The 22,291-nt window shown below is 50.9% G+C and overlaps 1 protein-coding gene across 1 annotated transcript in view; it reads right to left on the bottom strand.

Annotated features, from left to right (window-relative positions):
• Positions 1-22,291, bottom strand: part of Sorcs2 (sortilin related VPS10 domain containing receptor 2) — a 344,463-nt gene that overhangs the window by 203,189 nt on the left and 118,983 nt on the right. The window contains exon 2 of the mRNA XM_051164704.1: positions 17,964-18,031. Coding sequence (XP_051020661.1) covers positions 17,964-18,031 — 68 coding nt within the window. The remainder of the gene's footprint in view (positions 1-17,963; positions 18,032-22,291) is intronic.

The raw sequence follows: 22,291 nt of genomic DNA on the forward strand, positions 1-22,291 counted from the left end.
AGGTGCCAGAAACTTCTACCACACATGGGGGTCCATCAGATGCCACCACCAGACCGAATCTAGACAGGTAGCTCAGCTTGCTTTGGGATCTGACTGGGACTCTGCTCGGGACTGGGGCGGGGAGGGATGGGGGGGTCCACGGCTTCCAAATTCCCTGCATCGGGGTTTGAAAGGTATAGGGTTAAAGGGTTTGGCAACTGGTTCATTTGCTTAAAAACATCCCTCGGAATGGCAGGGACAGTCGCAAATATGGACCCGATGGAGATAGGTTTCCCCCATGCCACAACCCAAGAGAGATGTCCTTGTGAGAACAATGCACTGAGCCACTGTTGATCCTTTCAATGTCCCCCCACTGGAGCTGGAATGTCAGGCTGTACCTGAGAGATCTTCACATGCCCCTATGCTAAGGGCTCCAAAAAGCAAGTCTAAAGTCTTTCCTTTTTCTTTGCAAGTAACTGAACCAGACTCCAGGCACTTCTAGAAAATCCAGAGAGCAGCCTGTACGGCAAGTCCCTTCCAAAGCAGGGACAAGAGACAAGGGAACACCCCACTGTTGCCCACTTCCTCTACTCCTTGCTTTAGCTCATTTTCTACAATGGCAGTATTCATATTTTCCTGCCAGAAAGTGGCATCTACATGCTTTGAAGACATGGAGCCCAAGGACACACACCTGACAGTCACCCTCCAAAAGGATATTTGGGCAAAAAGGTCCCTTCCAGATCTGGGTGGGTAGGCAGCCTGGACAGCAAGGCCACAGAGTCATTCCAGGCTCTGACCTATCTGTTCACCCACTTCCCAGTGCTAGCCAGCTCCCAGATTCCACTGTGTGTACCCTGAGTCTAGGGGGGAAAAATCAGCAGGCCCTCACCTCAGGAGCCCCTTCAAGGATGGCATAGCTGAGGCAGCAGCCTTCTCAGCAGTCAGTGCTAAATGGCAACCAAACACCACAGTGCAGGGACTCAGAGTGGGCAGTGAGACAGGCTTTCTGGAAACCACAGCACATCCCATCCTCCTATGCCCCAGGGGAAGGACCTTTCTGTCCTTGCAAATGAATGGAACCATGATTTGAGGGTTTCAGTTTCCTGTCCATCACTGAAAAGGTGGGAGCAAGTGGAGTCATGTGAGAGCAAGTGGGAGCAGTGTCAAACTTGGTTCTCTCGTGTTCCACAACCCAGCCCAAAAGGGATGTACTTGTGAGAACCCTGAGCCACTGCTGATCCTTCCAGTGTCACCAATGGAGCTGGCACCTCAGGCGGCACCTGTGACAGTCTCATATGCCTCTCTGCTGAAGGCGCCATAAACCACCAGGCTAAAGTTGTCTACTGGCAGGAGCAAACATGCCCATAGGTTGAGCTAGGCCCCTCCACCAGCTCTTAACGAAGGGACATGGCCTGGGCATCTCAACACCCACATGCAACTGGGAAGCCTGTAAGGTCTCCACCAAAGTGGGAGGGACTAGACACACTTGCGCTTCTCACCTGGGAGGGTGGCGGACTCACAACTTAAGCCGCTTATATAGGACAATGGGCACAGTTTCAGAAACCAGGGGAAAGTCACATCACTTCTAAACCAGTTTCTCAGGGTGGCAATTCCTAGGCCAGGAGAGAGAGAGAGAGAGAGAGAGAGAGAGAGAGAGAGAGAGAGAGAGAGAGAAGCCCCAATGAGAGCAGAAAGAGAGAGTGGCCTTGTGATAGGCAGGATTATTTGGCACCTGGATCTAGGGATTCCCATCACAAGAGGGAAGTCATTTGGAACACTACCCAAGACTACCCAGGCCAACCCACCCCCTGGGACTCTGGAGGCTGCTGTCATGTCACAGTGATTAGGATCAGGTGTTTGGGGGACACAGCCAACCTGAACACCTGCTGGAGGCTAAGTTGGCCAAATGTAATGCTGGCATCTGAAGGGATGAAGCAAGCCCCGGGGAAGGGCCCACGCAGGACTGAATTCCAGAAGCCACACCTGAACCAGAACATCTAGGTTCCCCAGTTCCCTGGGTGGGACCCAATGGGTGGCAACAAGGTTCTTAAAGCTGCCTCCACACAGGACAGCTCCCATGCCGGATTCCCAGAAGCTTCTACAGAGATCTCATGGCCTCCATTCCCTCAAGCCCAGTACTGGTCTCAACACACGCCAGATGGGTGGCCCTCCACAGGTAACTGGGGGGTGCACCCACAGTGACAACATGGCGGGAAGGCTCACAGGATCTTGAGAGCAGACTGCCTATCTCAGTGCCTGTGTGTGACAGCTATGTCCCCTGCCCTGTTGACCCCTGCTAAGACTCTTCTAGGTAAAGCCACATGATTACAGGAGTCCGGCGTGAGCTGCCGTAGGTACCATGCCTGAGAGCTGCGTACCGGCAGAGATGGCCACTCCTGTCACTAGCAGTGGTTGTAGCGAACACAGTGGGAAAGTATAAGCAAGCCACTAGATCTTTGCCAATGGCCCTTTCCTCATTCAGCACAGAGGATTGCATACATCCAGGTTCCATAGCTCTGAGATCAGGATTAACATCCAGGAAGGGCAAAGGCATGAAGTCAACAGAGCTCAGAGGACTTCTGGGGACGATGACTCCCAGGCCCAGTATGAATGAGGCAGAAAAAGAACCCCATAAGTCTCCCTGGTCAGACAATCCACTTCTTGGGGCTTTCTGCAGGGGAATGGGGAGCCAGAGACTCAGACTGACAGAATATCCAAAGCCAGGCACCCAGAGAGAACAATGCTGTTTCCCAGTTCAGTACCTCGGCGTCCATCACCACCCATGCATGGCTGCTGAGGGACACACAAGGGTTAGGGAGGGTGGCAAGCCAGGAGATCAGAGCTCTGGAGAAAAGCTGGAAATGGTCCGTTTGCTCTGTGGGAACAGCCTTCCGACCACTGCGCACAGATCCAGAAGCTCCTACGAAATTCCAGGACTCCAGAGCCCTAAACGGCAGAGCACCACTGCGCTCACAGAGCTGTGGAGGCAGGATGAAGGCAACACCTCTAACCTGTTCTGTATCTGGGAACAGGCCTTGAGAGCTTGAAGCTGGCCACGGAAAGGGGATCCAGTGTTGACACTGGCCAATACTACACACTAAGGGTTCAGTTGGAGGATACTACTTTTCTAGGCAGCCTGGCTCTCATATGCTCAGAAACACCCTACTGCTCCTAAGGCCCTGAGACATGAGAGAGCACCACACTCTGAGGGAATCATGGGATGGCTAGGCTTCCTGAGTGTTGTTATCCCAAGCCAGGCACTGAGTGAACGTGAAGACCAGGCCATCCAAACAGAATAGGCCACACCAGCATCTCGGGTTGAAGATGAAACAAGTGTTCCATTGCTCTGCTCTCAACCAGTGGGGGGCTGGGAGGGGGAGATCTCTATACAACTGGGAAAGAGTGGCACAGTCCAATAGGCTATACTGGGCCAGCAGCCCTAAAAGCACAGGGGTGGTAATGGGGGTTTGGGGTTCACTCAAGCCTGCCACTTAACATACAAGGCAGATGAACCACACACAAAGAAATAATGCCAACAACGGCATCTGAAAAGGAAAATGAAAAAAAAAAAAAAAAAAAAAGAAAAAAGAAAAAGAAAAGGAAAATGACATTAAAGCAATGTCAAAATAGTATGAAAATCTTAAGTATTGTATGTAAATCCCAGGAGACCATAAGAAACTCAGTGTAGAGAAAACACGGGCGACAGCATCTCACGAGAGAGATGCTTCAGGCAGTCTGTGAGCAGCTCTGGGGAGGCCGCTCTGCTGGACGCTGGCGTGTTAGACAGGTTGGAGGGCTCAGGCCAAGAGCTGAGCTGGGGGCATAGATAGGGTTTGGAGGGGCAGGGGAGGTGGGCTGGCTAGCGTGAGAGAGGACATGGCTTTGGATGACTGGTCAGAACAGGAGGTTGAGAGTCCTAGGGGATGTGTCCAAGGGCCACGTGGACCTTTGAGTGTGATGGAAGCCAGGGATCAGTTCCAAGCTGGGCAGAATGAAGGGTTCTCCCTTTCTTTGGAAGGTGGCCTTAGAGATAAGATGGGAGCATGGGGATTTTGTCATGGCCAGGGCAGGTGTCCTGGTGGAACTAGCTGGGGCTGGACAGGAAGGTCCAGAACAGAGAGCCACCAGCACAGGCTGATGGCTGAGATGTGGGACAGATGGGAGTCTGCACACGCCAGAGGAAATGTGACCCAGCCCCAGGTGTGATAAGTGGAACCCAGCAGAGAAGTGGCTATTGCTGCACCCCAGTGTAGGTGGGGATTCTCAGCACCAATGGGCGAAGACTTCCACGGGTCCCACAGTCAGTCCACATGCACCCTGCTTTTCACATGGGTGAGCATACAGATTTGATCTCCTCCTCCAGCTCTCCACAAACATGTGTGCCGACTTCAGTCCACACAGGCTGGCTGGGTTCCCATGTCCCTCCCCTAGGCAGCCATCCCTAGACCAATGATTGACAAAAGCAGACAGAAAAGGGGTTTCCAGGCCAAGGCAGGATTCCCAGCTTCACAGCAAATGTGTCACTTTACAGCCCAACAGGGCACATATAGGAAGGAAAAGGTCCAGGTCACGAGGTCTTCATAGAGGGATGAAGGGGGTACCAGTCCTAAGGCAAGTAGAGGGATACAGGACAATGGGGAGACTGGTTCCCCCAGCCTGACAAAGGCCCACCTTGAATAGATGGACAATGCACTATACACACAGTGGCGGGAGGGGGGGGGCAGGAGTAGCAGAAAGTGACATGGGTTTGGCTGGACCTATCTACTGTCTTGTGATGTGTCCTCTAAAATACATGTGTTGAGGGCATGATAGAGACCCCTGAGGGCATCAGTGGCTTTGTAAGAAGAGCAATCCATTCATGCAGCTGTTCTGCCTTGACATGGAAGGCTGGTGTCAGGAGCCATGTAGTACATGGCTCTTATTGGAGGAGCATGTGTTGGCCCTTCAGCCTCCAGAGCTCTGAGCTAAATAAACCTCTGTGCTTTGTAACTTACATAGTGTCAGGTGCTTTGTTATAGCAGCAGAAAACATGCTGAGACACTGCTGGTCAGTACCGTCATGCTCACTACTTGACCAAAAAGGAGTAAGGGGTCAGGAGGGCAGCCAGACATCAAGGTGTCCTCTACTGCCTTCCTCTCCAACAAGTGACCTTCCAGATCCTGCTCTCTGGGTATAGGAAACACTAAGATTCCCTCAGTCTAAGGGGAAGGTCAAAGAGTAGGAAGGACAGGACATAGCAGCTGTTTCCACAGGGGATGGGAACATGGTGACAAGAAATGGTGGCAGAGGTTCTGGATCCCTTGGGGGCCAAGACTGTTGGCCCAGTCACTTGTAAGCCCCAGCACCTAGTGGAAAGCAATGTTCGGCTTGTCATTTTGGAGGTACATGCCACCTTACAGAGGGGTCCACAAGACCTGGACACCTGATGCCTGGGCCCCATCACTGTAAGGAGCAGGTGTTTCTCAGAGAAAGATGAGGCATGGCGTCCGAAGCACTGGAGCCAGGCACAGGCCTATCCAGTCTACATCCATTAACTGGACCCCAAACCAAGGCCAAAGAGCCATCCTCTTTCCACTGACTTGGGTTCAAGAGACAACTAACAGCTCCCCCAAGGGCACATGGCTAATAAGAAGTAGAGTCAGGACTCGGCCTCAGATCCTCAGTCTGAGAGCCTGGGCTCTGGCTGCCTAGAGGAGATGGAGGGCCATGGGTGAACTCCCCGAAACATGTGTGATAAACTGGGCAGGTGGTATGAGGTGAGACTGTTGCCTCTGATTCCACAAGCCTACCGCTCTCCACAGGCCTCTAGCCAGCAGTCCCACTGGGGACCCAAGTAGAATTTTAAATCAAAATGCAGCATGGATGAGGAAGGCGCTGAGCGGCAGAGCCGGCCTGTGTAAAAGAGAACCAGGACCGGGGCCAGAGAAGACTCCTCCACAGAGGGAAACAAAGCCAAACAGGAGTGATGGCAACCATCTGCTGGCGAAACATTTCAAAGTGCTATGTAGCCCCCTGCCGTCCTCGGGATGGTGGGCGCAGAGGCAGCAGGTGGCTCAGTGCCAAGCCTGTGAACTACTTAAGCTTCATGTGGCATCACACATACCACGCAGGCCTGGCAGGTGGTGAATCCTGAATTCCAACACCTTCCCTGCGGTGCCTCTGCTGGGAGTTTATCTGGTGAGCGGGTTCTAAGCTACAAGGCAATGGGCTTAGCAGAGCGAGGAAGGGTGTGGGAACAGGTCTACAGAAGATCAGAGCCGCAGTCCGAGCCGCACTTGAGCATCAGCTTCCTGTGATCCATGACACCTGTCTCTGGTCAGCCAAGGGAGAACTTGAATTCCTCCAAGCCATTGACCTGTTTCGTCAACAAAATCACAGCCTGGGCCACTTTTTCTAAGTTGATCTTCGGTATTAGGGCCGGTGCTTAGCCAGGCCTTGTGCATCAGAGGTCATGGGACCCTAAGGGATGGGGACTGTCACTGTGGCTCTGTGCAGACAGGAATGTGGGCACTGAGGGAGAGATCTTTCCAGTGCTCTACAATCAGTCCATGGAGCATCCTACTGTATAACCTGGGTCTACTGACCCTAATGTGCACAGTGCCGTTATGGCCAGGTTCTATCAGGTATAGCCGGGTGCTCACAGCAAGTCCATCCTGAGGTGCACAGTTTCTGATCCCCCCTTGTATTAAAGCAGACATGTGGCCAAGGCTGGGGCAAAGGAGCAAGGCCTCCCATGAGTTGTCCTTCCTGTGTTCTGCATGGTGGGGTGAGTGCTTTTCATCCTGCCAAGCAAGCCTGCCTTCAGCCAAGAGACAGCCATGCCAGGAAGGAGGCAGGACCCGCAGGCATCTTCTTGTCTAACTGGCTCTTCAGTTTCCCAGATCCCCAGATGCATCAACAGCAGCCTTGACAAACCCACCACATGCTCAGACACACTGTTATCCCAGCACCCCAAACCCCACCATGCAGAACATCTACACTCGGGCACATATCCTAAGCATACTCCAAGATGCAGGGTGATGTATGCTCGGGGGCGGGTGCCACAAGCCTTTACATTTCACCTTAGTGAAAACTGAAAGGGACTCAGATGTCTAAAACTGAGAACATGGTTAAATAAATAATACCTTCTTTAGATCAGGGTATATTATACGGCCATTAAAAATAGCGGCTGTGAAAACACGCCGGAGCGTAAGAAAATGTTTAATACATCATCCCTTCGGGATTCAACATTTATAAAACATGTATATATTTGCATCTTAAAAAGCCCAGAGAGAATATTCATCTCAGATATTAATAGTTTTAATCTCATGGGGTGGGACTAACATAGGGATTGCTTTTACGCCTCATCTATTTTATAGTTTTCAAAAGTTCTGTGATGATCATGAGTTATATTTAGCAGGGATTTTTTTTTTTTGATGGAGAGTTTTCTAGAGAGAAATCTGTCAACACCCAAGCCAAGGTTATCCTAAATGATCATAGCCCAACCTGGTGTCCTGTGCAAAGGAGCAGAGAGGCCTGGGTGCTGAAAGCCAGGTTACACCTCATGGGTGTTATTCAGCTCAGCAGATCCACTTCTGGTCTGAGATTCTGCTGAAACAGGGAACACGGGAAGACCAGATCCTAGGAGGCAGAAGATCACGACCCAGGGAACATGTGGCAGGCTGTCACCTGGGCCATGGAGAGCTAGAGGAAGCACGTGACCACTTAGAGTAAGATGTGGGACTGGGAAGGGCTTCTGGGGAGGAAACAGGCGGGAAGGAGGCCCCCAACCTAGGGGTAGGGCATGATGGTGGCAGCGCAACTCCAGAGAGGAGGTCTCAATGTTCAAGGAGGGTTAGGGCTCAGCACAGGCCCAAGACTCAGATCACCAGGACCCTCTCCACCAGTACTGTCTTCTAGTCTCAAAAGAGCATCTGAGATAGTTATTGTCATGTTACCCTAGAAGGTGGGGCTTGTCTTCCTGGGTCAGTTGCTATCACAGTAGGAAAGAAGCCATGGCCCTTGCAAACATCCAGGAAGGCAACTCCAAGCAAACATTGCCATGGCGTGTTTTAGACCTGCAGGCCAGCTTTCTCCTGAGAGCTTCTTTCAATACATGGAGTGGCCACACCACAGGCTAATCACCATTCTATGGTGGCCATTCCAACCCACCAGACCTGGGTCAAATATTGGAATTCTAGAGGATGAGGAATGGAGGAAAGATAGGCAGTCCCAAAGCCAAGATGAAGACCGTGAAAATGAGTGAGGGGTCAGGTCCTACTAAGAGGCTATGCCACAGGCCTGGCCATTACCCACAAGAGCCAAGGCTGCCCTCAGTATTTCACAGCAACGTAGTTTAGGGTAACTGAAGAATTGGGGGCTGCATAAACTTGACAGAGGATAGCAGGAGGGCCATCAGGAAGGATAAAGAGGAACTGGGCTGGCCACTGCACAAGCAGAGTCATCCTTGGAGAGAAGACCGTTTTCTTCCAGGATGTCCTTCATGTTGGCTACCCTCTCCAGTGGAGTGGTATGTCTGGAGCTTCCCTGCTTTTCTAAGTCTCATGACAGTGAGGACTATACCACACTGTCATGGGTGGTTTCTTCATCTGTATTCCTCTACACTTAGAGTCTGGGGCGCCACTTATGGTTTACTCTAACCGAAAGTCTAGATGAATAGATGGCAGAGAGTAGATGAATGGATGAATGAGGAAGGGATGGGTGGGTGGCTGGGTGGATGATGGATGGATTCATGGATAGTTATATGTAGGTGTATATGATGATGAAAAATTATAAATAGATTAGCTTAATGATGGATGGGCGGATGGAGGATGAAGGATGAATAAATGATGAATGTAACGGATGATGGGTGGATGGATGGTGGATAGACTGTAGATATTGGGTGGTGAATAAACAGGTGGGTAGATGGACAAGTGAAATGTGTATGTATAGGTAGATGGATGGTTGGATAGATGGTGAGTGGGTAATGATAGATTAATGGTGGGTGGGTACAGAACTAATAAATGATGGCTGAATGGGTAATGGGAATAGGTGGATGATGATGGAAGGATAGATGGATATTTGATGATAATGAGTGGGTGAATGGATAGACAGATAAATGGATGATGGCTGAGTGAATGGATAGGCAAATTGAAAGAGGGTGAATAATGAATTGATACTGTCATAGTTACTTCCTTGTTGCTGTGATGAAACACACTTAAAAAGCAACTTAAGGGAGAAAGGGCTTATTTTGGCTTACAGTTCCAGAGGGGCAGTGTCTCCATAATGGTGGAGATGGCATTGCAACAGGCGAGGAAGGGCAGAGAACATGCAGGCCAATAGGGGGCATTTCACATTCAAACCACAGCAGATGGATGGTTGAGAGAGCGGAAGGGAGGATGGATGAATAGAGAACAATGGTAAACCAACAGTTTGGTACTGGATGCATGGATGATGGACAGCTAAGCAAGCACATGGGTGGATGGATAGCTGTATGGAAGGATGAATGAGGAAATAGATTGGCGAATGGGTGATAGATGGGTAGAGATATGACAGAGAGGGGATGAATGGAGAGGTAAGAGGGATGGAGAAACAAAGGTAGAGGAAGAGGACAGATGGAAGGAAGGAAGGGAGGGAGGGAGAGAAGGAGGGAGGAGAGGGGCTTGTTTGAGTTTAACTCAGCTCCCTGTAGGAGCTGATGAGAAGCCATTTACTGAGGCCACGAGGGAAACAGAAGGGATCTCTGACCCCTAGACAATTCACAAGTGTTACAGACACTATCAGAACGTCGGTGCTTTAAGACCTAACTGTAGTGAGGTAAAAACACTCTTAGGAGAGATAGCTTTGCAGGTATTGAGCATAGGGCCTGGGCCAGTGATGAGGAGACATTTTTAGAGGAAATGCATCTTGACAGTTGGGGTCCTGGGGATGGCTTGGTCCCCTCTCAAGGAGAGGGGTTAGGAAAGACATAAGCAATTTGGCAGTAGCAGAGGGATACACAAGTGCATATGTAGGAAAACCCCATAGAGGAGGCTTGCCTGTGACCATGGGGAGGTACATGCCACCTCAGGAGGGCACTGAGTCACAGCCCTGAATACAAACAGGCAAAGTCTAACGATGTCAAGGATATGCAGGGGAGAGCCACCCCACTGACAAGCTGGTAAGAGGAAGAGAAAAGACAGCAGTCGGCCCTGCCCCCTACCCTATACCTGCCTGGAGAGATTGTCACCCACTCCACTCCCACCCCCACCCCTCTGAACGTGACTCCCAGGCCTGCTGCTGCCCTGAGGCAGCAAACCCTCTAGGCATCCGAACCACCGTCTCATGATGGAGAATACACACACCAGAGAGGATCCACGGGAAACATGGGAAAATTACCAGAACATAAATCAAATACCCAAAGCAGGATGATGCCGTTCATATCAATTTTTAAAACAAGCTCAGTCTTTGGATGTCTGATTACAGAGAGACACACACATTGTCTTGAACCAATATAAACTGTGATTTATATGTTGTTGCGTGTGTTTAAATTTCTGCTTTATAGGTAAGCTATAAAACAAACTGGAATGGTCCACCCCAAGCTCAAGATGGAGATTTCTTCCAGGTAGACACTGGGCGGGGGAGGGGGCGCAGCAGAAGGGCAAAGGGTGAGATTTAGCTGAATCTGTTGTTTTAAGGAAGCATTTTACAGCTACAGTTCATAGAGGCTGAGCGCAGTGAGGCTCTGCCAGGAGGAATAATGATACCCTGGATCCCACTACTTACCTGTGGTATACCTGCCCTTCACCCCCTGGCTCCAGTAATCACGGGACATCAGACTAAGTACAATAGAGGTGGACTGGGAAGAACTGATGGGGCGTTTAGTGTGCACTAGCCCGCCTCTGCCGTCAGTCCTAGGGCTGGTGTCTTACCGCATTCTGCACTTTTCTCTATATGTCAAAGATTCCATAATTAAAGAGAAGCCAGGAGAAAGGGAATCCTCTCTACCCCCTAACAAAAGGGACAGATTCCACCCAAGCCATTCTGAGAGGCAGCCTGGATCACCCCACTCCAAAGCTGCAGGGGCTGCTCCTGGCTGCCCCATTGGCAGGCACCAAGGTCAGATATACCTGTGGGATGCCACGGAGGTGGCTCTGGTACAGAGTCCTCTGGATGTTGGAAGTGTGCCCCTAATTCTAACTCACCTTGCTCAATAGCCATCCTCAGTGTAGCCTCCTGGAGGCTGTAACCCAGGATGGAGGACAGGAGTGGGAAGGTTTGTTGTGGTCAGCTTTCTCTTGTCTTAGAACGTGCCCTGCTTCCTTTCCTTGGTTGACAGCATCAGAACCCACTGTGCTCTCGGCTTCCCCTATAGTGACCTCATAAGCACAAAGAATCTCCAATGTCTCAGCAGTGTTCTCCTAAAATCACGTTCTCACTATCAGCCAGCCAGCCATCCACTCAGCCACACACATGCATCTGCCCTTCTGTCTGCCCTTCTATCCACTCATCAACCCCCCTACACAGCTGTCATTTCATCCAGCGAGCCACATACATGCACACACATGCACACATACACTCATCTACATGCCATCTATTCACATGCCCCCTTCATTAGTTCCCCCATCTGTCCACTGACCCGTGTGTTCAAGCCCAACATGCATCATTACACCCCAACCATATGGACTTGACAGGTCTCTGTACTCACAACTTGTGGTCTAGTAGTGGCAGAAGCAATATAAGCAAGGACACGCAGAAACTTCAATGAGAGAGGTGACAAAGAACCTTAATGGGGGCCGGGGTGGGGTGGGGCACTATACACTGAGTGGCAGGGGAGCTCCTTAGGGAAAGCTGTGTGCTGAACTGAATGAGGATAGATAGAGTCAGAAGTGAGGGGCAGCGCTAAGTGCATGCCAGACAGGACATAGCATATACACAGAAACCGAGATGGACAGAGTCCGGAATGACCAGATACTATCAACGGCCTGCTTAGCAGTGCAGAGGCTTCCGGGGGGGAGGGCAGACCCAGAACTATCAGGCGTGTTGTCCTATGGACAGGCAGCATCCGTATTTTCTAGCGCTTGTTTAGAATGCAGCCTAAGATCCCACCTCAGAACCTGGCATCCAGATCTGCCTTTCACCTGGATTCTGAGTCCTGGGCAGAGAAGCAAGGCTTAGCTAGTTTCTCTACTCCGGGCACATTCACTGGGGTAAAACAGCGCCCCCAGGTGGCCAACATTGGTTCTTGAAGGACCTGAGAGAGATGAGTGCCAAGTATAAAGACCCGCAGTTATGTGGGAAGCCATTAGGAAAGCAAGCTTTAAAGGGCGGGGGGGGGGGGGGGCGAGACAAAAGGCTAAGAACATGAACCCTAGGCACAGAGACTGTGCAGGGCCTCCTGAGAGGCTGATCTTTAGTGTGTTTCAGGGGACAGATTTGTCCATAGGGCTGGCCCAATTTTAACACTCAGAACCGCAAGTCCTGAGACCCATTCCTCTTCCAACAGTCACTCACTGCTGACCGGCCCTGTGCCTTGCTTCAGGGTGGGTATGGGCATGGGCATGAGCATGAGCATGGGCATGAGGGACTCTGGAAGCTAGGATCGCCCTAGCAACACTCTCCCAGAGGGTAGGGCAGGGTAGGGCAGATAGCTGTCACAAAGCACTTCTCTAAGAACGTCTCCTTATCTCATGTTACTGCTCTATTGCGGAGTAGATGCAAATATCACACAAACCCTCCAGAGACCAGGAGCACCAGTGCAGGCACAGGGGTGCGGGCAGAGGGTTGGTATGACAGGTGTGGGCCATGAGGAGGGACTGCGTCCATCAACAGCACCACAGTGTGTTTTTCAAGTCCCTGGGCTTTTCTGGTAAAGGGTGGTTGGTGATACAATAGCCAGCTGGGGAGGGCAGCAGGGATCTGGCTGTGGATGAAGAGGGACAGAAGAGTGTGTCTGGGGGACCAGTGGCCACTTAGGAAACCCAATACAGATGGCACCTCAGAGCTTAATAATGGGCCGTGCAATGGGCTGAGTGGTAGCTCTCTCAAAGACATGTCCGTCCATGGCCTAAACCACATGAATTGAGGGGTCTTTACAGAGGTAGCTCAGTTAAGACACAACATCCCACAGCATCTTCCCAGGCCCTGAGTCCAGCAGCCATCATCTGAAAAAGGAGCACACAGCCAGACAGTCACATGAAAAGAGGCAGGGGACAGAAGCAATAACTCAGTCAGAAAAGTACCTGCTGCGCAACCTGGAGAACGTGAGTTCAATGCCCAGAACCCACATGTTTAAAAAAGCAGGCACTGGGGCGACACACTTCTAATCCTAGAGCTGGGGAGGTGAAGATAGGAGGTTCCCGGGGCTTGCTGATCTGCCAGCTTAGCCCACGGGGCCAGCTCCAGGCCAGGGAGAGATCCGGCCTTAACACAACACAGCAGCACTAAGCATGATGGTGGCACATGCCTTTAATCCCAGCACTTGGGAGGCCAAGGCCGGCAGATCACTGTGAGTTTGAGGCCAGCCTGGTCTGCAGAGCGAGTCCAGGACAGCCAGGGCTACATAGAGAAACCCTGTCTCAAAACAAACAAATAAATAAAAACTATAGCAGCAACAACAAAAGTGAATGGCTTCAAAGGAGCAGCACCAAAGGTTGATCTCTGGCTCCCAAGGGCATATGTGCATAGGTGCATATACACCTGTACAGTGCATACCTTTATGCATATGTACCTGTGCAGTGTATACCCACATACATACATATGTACCCGCACCCACGTGCACCCACGTATATACATATGAACACACATAGGCAAAGACTCAATGACTCAGCCACCAGGGGCTGGCAGGAACATGCTGGGCCTCTCTTCCTAGTCTTCAGAGGAAGCACTGCCTTGTGGCCTGTGGCCTGAGCTTTTGACGTCCAGGACTATGAGAGTTTCTGGCCATTGTTGTAAGTGCCCCAGCTGTGGTCATTTGTTCCAGTAGCACAATAGCCACTATGCCCAGAGTTTTAAGAATGGACAGAGTATACCAACACTGGCTTGAGTGAGGAGGTCTTGGCCAGACCCTGTGAGCCAAAGGAAAAAGAAAACAGGTGGCTTTGATTCCGTGGTGCTGGCCAGCACATCCTGTGGTGGGGGAGTCTCTCTCAACCTATTTTACTGTTCAAAAGACCCAAGACTGGCAGAGGACGCAGACAGAAGTTGCTGGTGACGGTCAAGGAAGCCATGAGGGGGAGGCAGCTGACGTGAGGGCCATTAAACACAGAACAATTAAAAATGCATTCAGCTTCGATTTCCCAGAGCCATTTCCAGAATGTAAATACCAGACCTGTCATTAAAAATGTATTTAGTGTGATTACACAGGAGAGTTCTTGGGAGGATCGGCACGTGTTCAATAAGTGTGTCTCTAATAACCCCATTTAATCTGTGTCCCCCAGACATTGGCACCCGAACCGTCCAAATGCAGACGGCATGTAGGCACACCCAGGGAAGACCTCACACATGGCCTCTCAGTGTCCCTTGGCCTGTCCCAGTGTGGGAGGAGCAGGGCAAGAGCATTCCAAAGGGAAAATGTGATCGGAACAACATGAAAACAGCTTCTCACCGGGAATCACGTGGACGCCGGTTTACTGAAAAATTGGCAAAGTTTAGATAAACTGTCATGCTGGTGATGTGAGCACTAGACCCTCCCTCAGTGGGAGCTCCAGCGGCTTGTCACCCCACTCACTCTCTCTCTCTGAGGCCACCAGAGCCATCCCAAGGAAGAATGAGAAGGAAAAAGAACAGGCCCCAAATTAGTTTGTTTTTCTTTTACAGCGCCATACACGGACGGACGTGGCTGAGGCCTCGACGAATCAGCCCAAAGGCTCATAAGCAGACAGGAAAGCAATGGCTGTACTGTGCAGGCGGGACTTAGAGCAGCGTGCAAAATGGAAAGCTCGGTGTTCATGAGCAAAGAGAAAGCTGGAGGATGTGTCAGCGAACCGCAAATGAGCTGTTCTGTGCTCACAACTGCACAGGGTGGGGGAGGGGGCGACTCCAGCAGCAGAGCATTAGGGGCTTGGCTACGCATTGGGTCAGACACCATGAGGAGCTAAGAGCATTGGGTACAACATAATTCCAACAGGGCTAGGGGTCTGTCTGCATGTGGCTTAGAGTCACCTGCTCTTGGAGGAAGCCTGAGCGCACCGACACAGAACCCCGATTTGTAAACATCAGACACGAACACACACATATATACATGCATATATGCACACATACACACACACATACACACACACACACACACGCACACACACAGGCACACACTAGGAGATCACTCTAGCACCTCCCTAACCATGGTGCCAAAGACAGCATATCAAGGGTAGACATGTGCAGGGCACATGTTTGCAGCTTGCACAGAACATGTGGATAAGCATGGTGGAAGGGGCCATGCCTGGGGTATGTTCCAAAGTGAGCCTGGCTCGGCCAATGTGAAACTTCAGCTCACGCCTCCTTAGACTGCTAAGTCTGTGCAAGCACATCAGCACAGAAGCCTAATGTAAACACGAAAGACACCGCGCCAGCAGAGGAGAGAGAGGGGAAGTTTCTGGGGATGACTAATGCTTGTGAATGCATTTTTAATCAAGCCGAGGAAACGTCTGGGTGGAGAGACAGTGATGAGAAAAGGAACGGGAGAAATTAAACTCCGTTGCTTCGCTTTGGGGGAAAAAAAAATCCAAATTTAGACAACATACTGTTCTCGGGATGTTTTCTAAGCCACCTCCCTCTACTCCACTTCGCACCCCCTGTGACAGATTAGGAAACTGAGGCCCTGCAAAGGAAGTTTACCTGGCCCACCGCTCTAAGCGGGACGGGGGCAGGGTGGTTTGACCGCTGGGGTTCCCCATCTGCGTCTGAAGAGTCCAGAGCCTCTCCTTCAAGAGTCCTGACCCAGGTAGCCTTTCCTTTTTCTTTCTTTCTTTCTTTTCTTTCTTTCTTTCTTTCTTTCTTTCTTTCTTTTTTTCTTTCTTTTCATTCAGTCCCAGAGCAAGACCTATACCCAGCAAGCACCTTGCAAAAGCCAGACTGTCCCAGGGAAGCAGCTCACTACCCATACAGCAAATACCATTCCCAATAGCCCTACTATGGACTCCTTTAGCCAGGCCGAGATGCAACTGTGAGTGGAAGAAGCTAGCATTCTGGACATTTCTAGGGAAGGTATCTGAGAGGGTAGGGTACAGAGCAGTTCGGTCGCTGGCATCCAGAGTCTGGGGTAGCTGAGGGGTTTTGTTTAGTGTACAAGAAGAACGTCAACTTCCTCCATCCGTGCGGCAGCAAAAGCAAACCATCCTCCTAACAGGAAGGTGTCTGCCTCTTCACACACTTGCCCTCCCCAGGTGATGCCCCTAAGCCAAACTTCTAGTGCTTAATCCCCGGAGAAGCTAACGCTGCTAGAATTTTTATGTTTATTCATCTGTGCATTTTTATATGTGTAGACATGTAGACTCATGTGCTATGACGCATGTGTGGAAATCAGAGGACAACTCGCAGGATTCAGTTCTCTCCTTCTACTATGTAGGTTCCAGGGACTGAACCCAAGTTGTCTGGCTTGATAGCAAAAGCCTTAACCACTGGGTCACCCCACTGGCCCCACCACTGGAATTTAATGTCTGCCTTAATTCTACAGCAGCGTTCTCTCTCTTCAATTACTAGGGCAGCAAGATACATCAAGGGCTGATCCTCCACACAGGAACCCCTTTTCTCAGTATTGTCAGGAGTTCATCAGTTCCTGGCTGAGGGAGCTGGCCCAGAAAGGCTGAGGAGGCAGAGACAAAAGCCCAAGGGGCTCTAGTACTGCAGTGACCTGGGCAGTTGGCCCCAGTTAACACCATCAACACACACACACACACACACACACACACACACACACACACACACACACACACACACACACACACACACCTCCAGACACCATCAGAACATATTCCCAATATGCACAGAGATATGATGAGTGGGTGCCAAATCCCTCTGATATAAGCAAATCCAATGCTAAAGAGAATCCCTACAGCAGGCAGGTGTGAGTGGCTTATCCTGCAAGTCATTCTGATGAAGCTAGGCACAGGGATGCAGGCTTGGTCCAGCACTCTGGAGACAGAGGCAGGAAATTGCATGATGAGTTTCCAGGATAGCCTGGGATACAGAATGAGGCCCTATCTCAAACAAGCAAATGGTCCCAACTGGCAGGTGTTTTTCAAACTCGGATTGAAATGAATTAATCACTACTGGGGAAAAAAAAAAAAAAAGAAAAGAAAAAGAAAACAGCACAGAGAAGGCAAAATGATCCCACACCAAAAATGACAAGACTGGGAAAATTCCCGTGGGAGGAAAGATACCACCCCAAAGCTGGAGAGGCCCTTAATGCTCCAAGAAGAATTGAAGATGATAATGGTCAAAATGGTCTCTGCAGCCTCCTCCTCCCTCCTCTCCTCTCACACATCAAAGACGGTCTGATGTCCTTGGGCCCAATTCATGTTTCACATATAAAGAGATATCCCGCCTGGGTGGGTTATTTATTTACAGTTCTTTGGCTAAGCCGGAAAGAAAGCAAAATACCCCAACAATGAGGCCAGCCTGAGCTTTGGGGGGCTTGGGAGCAGCCTATAGAGCCCAGAGCAGAGCCAGGGATATTGTGCAGTGACCTGGATTCACGCTGCCAGCCCTCTTCCTCCTCCGGGGAGGAGGCAAAAAGAGCCAGGAGAAAACAACAGACAGAAAAGAGGAGCGAGGAAAGAAGCCTTCCAAACAGTTGTCCATCTGCCAGAGCCCTTTGTCTCTCCCCCCTCCCCGGCCCCCGACGCCACCCCCATGGACCTCCTAATCCGTTTTTAACATCTCCATTATGCCTCTCTAGCCACTGAAAATTGGTGGGGCCCACTAGTGGGCGGGAGCCGCGGGAGCCCTCTTGTGACTCTGGCCTCAGTCAGGAGGCTCAGAGATGCTGACACACAGGTATATGAAGAGAAAAGCCCAGCAAGCAGACTTACCGCCACAGAGAACTTTCCAGAACCTTCCCCATGTCGGCATGGTAGTACTTTGTCAGGATCAAGATGACCTGCAGTGTCAAGAGAAAGGAAAATGTAGACATCAGCTCATCTCAAGGTTCTGAGAGAGGAAGACAGTGATGCTATTCATCCCTGTGCTTGAGGGACTCTCAAACCCCATTGCCTGATGACAGTGTATCACAGCACTCACTGAGTCTTGGGCCTTGCTTCTGCTTTGGAAACTTACTCCTTCCCTTTAGAAAGACCCTGGAGATGTTTCAACCCATGTGAACCACCAAGTAGCTGCCACTCTGTGGGAATCGCTAAACCCAGCCTCAGATAATCCCAAACCATGGCCAAATACTCAGCAAGGCTCTGGTCCCGGTATGCACACTGTGACGGTCAGCACTGTCTACTGGACAGGATGTAGAATCGCTTCGGAGATGAGCCTCCGGGCCTGTCTATGGGAGATTTTCTAGCTTGAGCTAACTGAGGTAGGAAGACTATGAAGTTGGTGGTACCATGCCATGGGCTGGGCCCTGGGCTAAATAAAAAGAAGAAACTGAACCTAGCACCAGCAGTGCTCTCTCTCTCTCCCTCTCTCTCCCTTCTCTCTCCCTTCTCTCTCCCTCTCTCTCCCTCTCTCTCCCTCTCTCTCCCTCTCCCTCCCTCTCCCTCCCTCTCCCTCCCTCCTTCTCCCTCCTTCTCCCTCCCTCCCTCTCCCTCCCTCTCCCTCCCTCTCTCTCTGTTTTTTTTACTGTGGATGCTATGCCACCAGGCTGTCTCATGTTCCTACCAGCATGACTTTGCCACCATGATCAACTCTCAACCTTTGTGTTTCTTTTGTCAAGTATTTTGTCATGGTAGTGAAGAAAGTAAACAAAATAAGTTCCAAGTGTATCTGGCAAGCCTCTGAAGCCGGGGCTGTACAGCAATGTGCCGGCACATCCCCTGCCACCCGTGGAAGTAGCTGCCTGCCCAGGCTGACCTAGAGAGAAGCCAGCCCCTGAGGCTGTGCTGTCATTCCTCGTCCTGGACTGCAGAGTGATGACAGGGGTTGGGAGGTGAGGGTGACAGCCAGAGGGGTCTATAAATCACCAGCCGACACTTTTATTTGTTAAACTACTCAACACACAGGGGGCCCATGACAAAGCAGCCGTGAAGAAAATACAACTGCTCAGAAAATAGAAATTAATGTGTTTTTAAAATCACTCAAATGTTCTTCAAAACCCACGCATATAAGGAAAAGAGAGAAAGAAAGAAAGAAAGAAAGAAAGAAAGAAAGAAAGAAAGAAAGAAAGAAAGTCGGACAGCCCGCGGGAGACAGAGATTGATCTGCAATTACTATCCTAGCGGCTGGATTCTCATGTACATCAAATTCCATTTCATTCACTGCCAGTCCATATTACCAGCACCTAACGGTCCCGTTGTCATGGGAACCCTGGGAGGCGAACCTGGACACATTGGTTCTGGTAGAAGCCCTTAGCCTCCTTAATTTGGGGTTACCACACTGACCGTGTCCACCCTTCTGCTCCTCTCTCATCAAGAGCAGAAGTTTCCAGGCACCTGGTCCCAGGAAGCTGACTGATCAAGTATCTGTTTTTCCCTGATGATTAAAGCAGGGAGATGGAAGGAGAGGGTGTCGGTGAGCTCGGACAACGGCATATAGCCGAGAGGCAGTGATGATTAAAGAGAAAAAGCAGAGCCCTGTCAATGAGTCCAGACTAGCTCTACCTCTCTCTGCACAAAGCGATTTTCTCCCTGTCAGCGCACGGCCTGCCCAAGTCAGAGATGATCCTCCAAATACAGAGGAGGCAGGCAGAGTGACAGGGCCTCTCTGGGCAGGAGACAAGTGTGGTCTTAACCTATTGATTTATATTTCATATAGTCTGCTATCCCAGGGGGCTTCTGAGGAACTGGAGTGTGACAGCTGGAAGGGACCTCAAAGTCAGTTTTACCCACTTGTTCAGGATGAAATCATCACCCTGACCTGGTCCAGGAACCAGGCCACCAGGTGGGGCTCACCCTCCACCCTGGGATCCGGTCCTCTGAGGCTCAGAAGCTGAGAGATAGGCAGTCCCAGAGCTCCAGCCTGAACACCTAGATCCTATTTCTGTGGATAGTGCCTGCCCCCCTCCTCCTAAGCACAACCTCCTCTCTGGACCGCACCATACCCGGGCCAACCAGACCTCTGCAAAGCTCGTGCCTTGCCTGGCACACTAGGCTCACATATTTGAATGATGGTTCCCAATAGGTGGGCTATTTAAGAAGGATTAGGAGGCGTGGCCTTGTTGGAGGAGGTGTGTCCCTGGGCTGGGCTTTGAGGTCCCGAAAGCCCTGTCAGGGCCACACTTGTGCTTGCACACTCGCTGTTTCTGCATCCAGCCTGCAGATGGGGATGGGAGCTCTCAGCCTTTGCTCCAGGACCACGTCTGCCTCCCTGATGTTACATTCCTGGCAATGATGGTCACAGACTAACCCCTCTGAAACTGCTTCCTCTTAGAAGTTGTCTTTGCTATGGTTTCTCTCCCCTGCAATAACTAAGAGAATACCCCCATGTCTTGGTCACCCCATTAGCCTTCTGACCTCTGTCTACCCCATGCTGCCCCGAAGAAGGTTTCCAGACCCCTCTATTTTGTTCGAGGATCCTCATGTTCCCCCATACCACAAAGCTCATAGCTCAGTCCCATGTGTAAGTGTGAGACCTGGACAGTACTGGGCATAGTGCATGCCATGCAACAAACACACTGCTAGGGCCTAAGTAACAACAACAATAAGAACAACAACAACAACAAAAAACCAATACAATGATGCCAGACAGGGGTCTTCCTGACTCTGAATGCACACTCACAAGTCACCCCACGTTCACGAAGAGGGCACACCAATGAGTCCTTGTTTAGGGGGACAGAGTCCCTGAGACACCATCCCCTTAACCTCCAATTGGAAGTTTGGGCTTCTCAGTCAGAGGCCTGGGTTATCTTGCTAGGGACTGCTCAAGGAGGCCACTGAGATGCTCTGGGGCTGGGGAAGCCAGACAGCAAGGAAGTCATCACCCAAGATCCCAACCCATCCCATGTCCCTGGTCTCCTAATCTATGATGACAAAGCAATGGAGGGGACTCACAGCCACAGGCATGGCTACACCCTGACAGGGGTGTAACCAGGTTGCAGAGCTCACTCAACCCTTCACATGCAGAGGTCCTGAGATGGTCTGAATGGTGTTCCTCTCCCACGAATCGAGAAACCAAAACAGAGAAAGTCTAAATGGTTTTGCCAAACCATACATGCTATGGGCCAAACCAGGCTTCCATTCTGGGTCTTCTCAAGCGAGCGGGCTCCTTCCTGTCGTGCCAAAACACTGTTTCACTAGCTTCTATCAGAAGTGGTTTCAAGGAGCTCAGAATTGCAACATGCTCTTCACGAGTCCTGGCTACAACTGAAACCTCCCAGGAACACACTACAGCATGGGTGGGGTCCCGACAATTTTGGGCACTTTGATCTGCACAGAAAGAAGGCAGGGATTTTGAAGCTTTCTTGCTTGAGGCTATCCATGCCCCTGGCCCACAGGAGCCTTGCCCACAGGGCAGGTATCACCAAGCAGGAAATAAAAGAAAGTCCCCGAGGCAGCAGTGGTCACTAGTCATCCTTTACTGTCAGGCTGTATCTTGTCTCGCTTCTGCTCTTCCTCTTAGGGATCAGCCCCCATTTTGTGATTAACTCAAAGGTGTTGGGCTCCTATTCTGTTGACTACAAGCCAGGAAGAGGCCATCTGATCTTGACTGACACATCGCAGGAAGAGGCCACTACAACTGTTCCTCTTTTAATGCTGAGAACTCTGCGGTACCAATCTAAGAGACACCCAGCATCCTACACAGCACAGATCTCATGCCTAAGCCTAAGGCTTTCCTGGGTCCACTGTTTATCGCTATACCCAATTCTGATGACCTCACTTTCCTGGCACAGGACATAAAGATTCTAGTGGTCCTCCGAGGCACTGTCACTCTGAGGGCCAACCATGACATCCAGTTATGGAGGCCCTGAGGCCACTGGACTGGACTGTGAGCCCCATGAAGAACAGGGCCTGGCCAACATTACTAAGCTTGGGTGTATAAACCCACAGTAAGCCCTTTGAACCTATCTTCTTACTTTCAATGATGCTCGTTCATGAATAACCTGACACTGGGACTCTGAGGCTTGCCAAGTGTGACTGTCATGGGTCAGCAAGTCCACCGAGACCTTCCTCACAATCCACCAGCACCTGCTTGCCAGGGCCGGCTCCCCCGCCCCCGCGCTCTTCTTCTGCCGGCTTTGTGGGGGCTGCGTCAGCAGCCC

Source organism: Acomys russatus, chromosome 22 (genome assembly GCF_903995435.1).
Source record: "Acomys russatus chromosome 22, mAcoRus1.1, whole genome shotgun sequence".
In the NCBI taxonomy this organism is placed as follows: domain Eukaryota; kingdom Metazoa; phylum Chordata; class Mammalia; order Rodentia; family Muridae; genus Acomys; species Acomys russatus.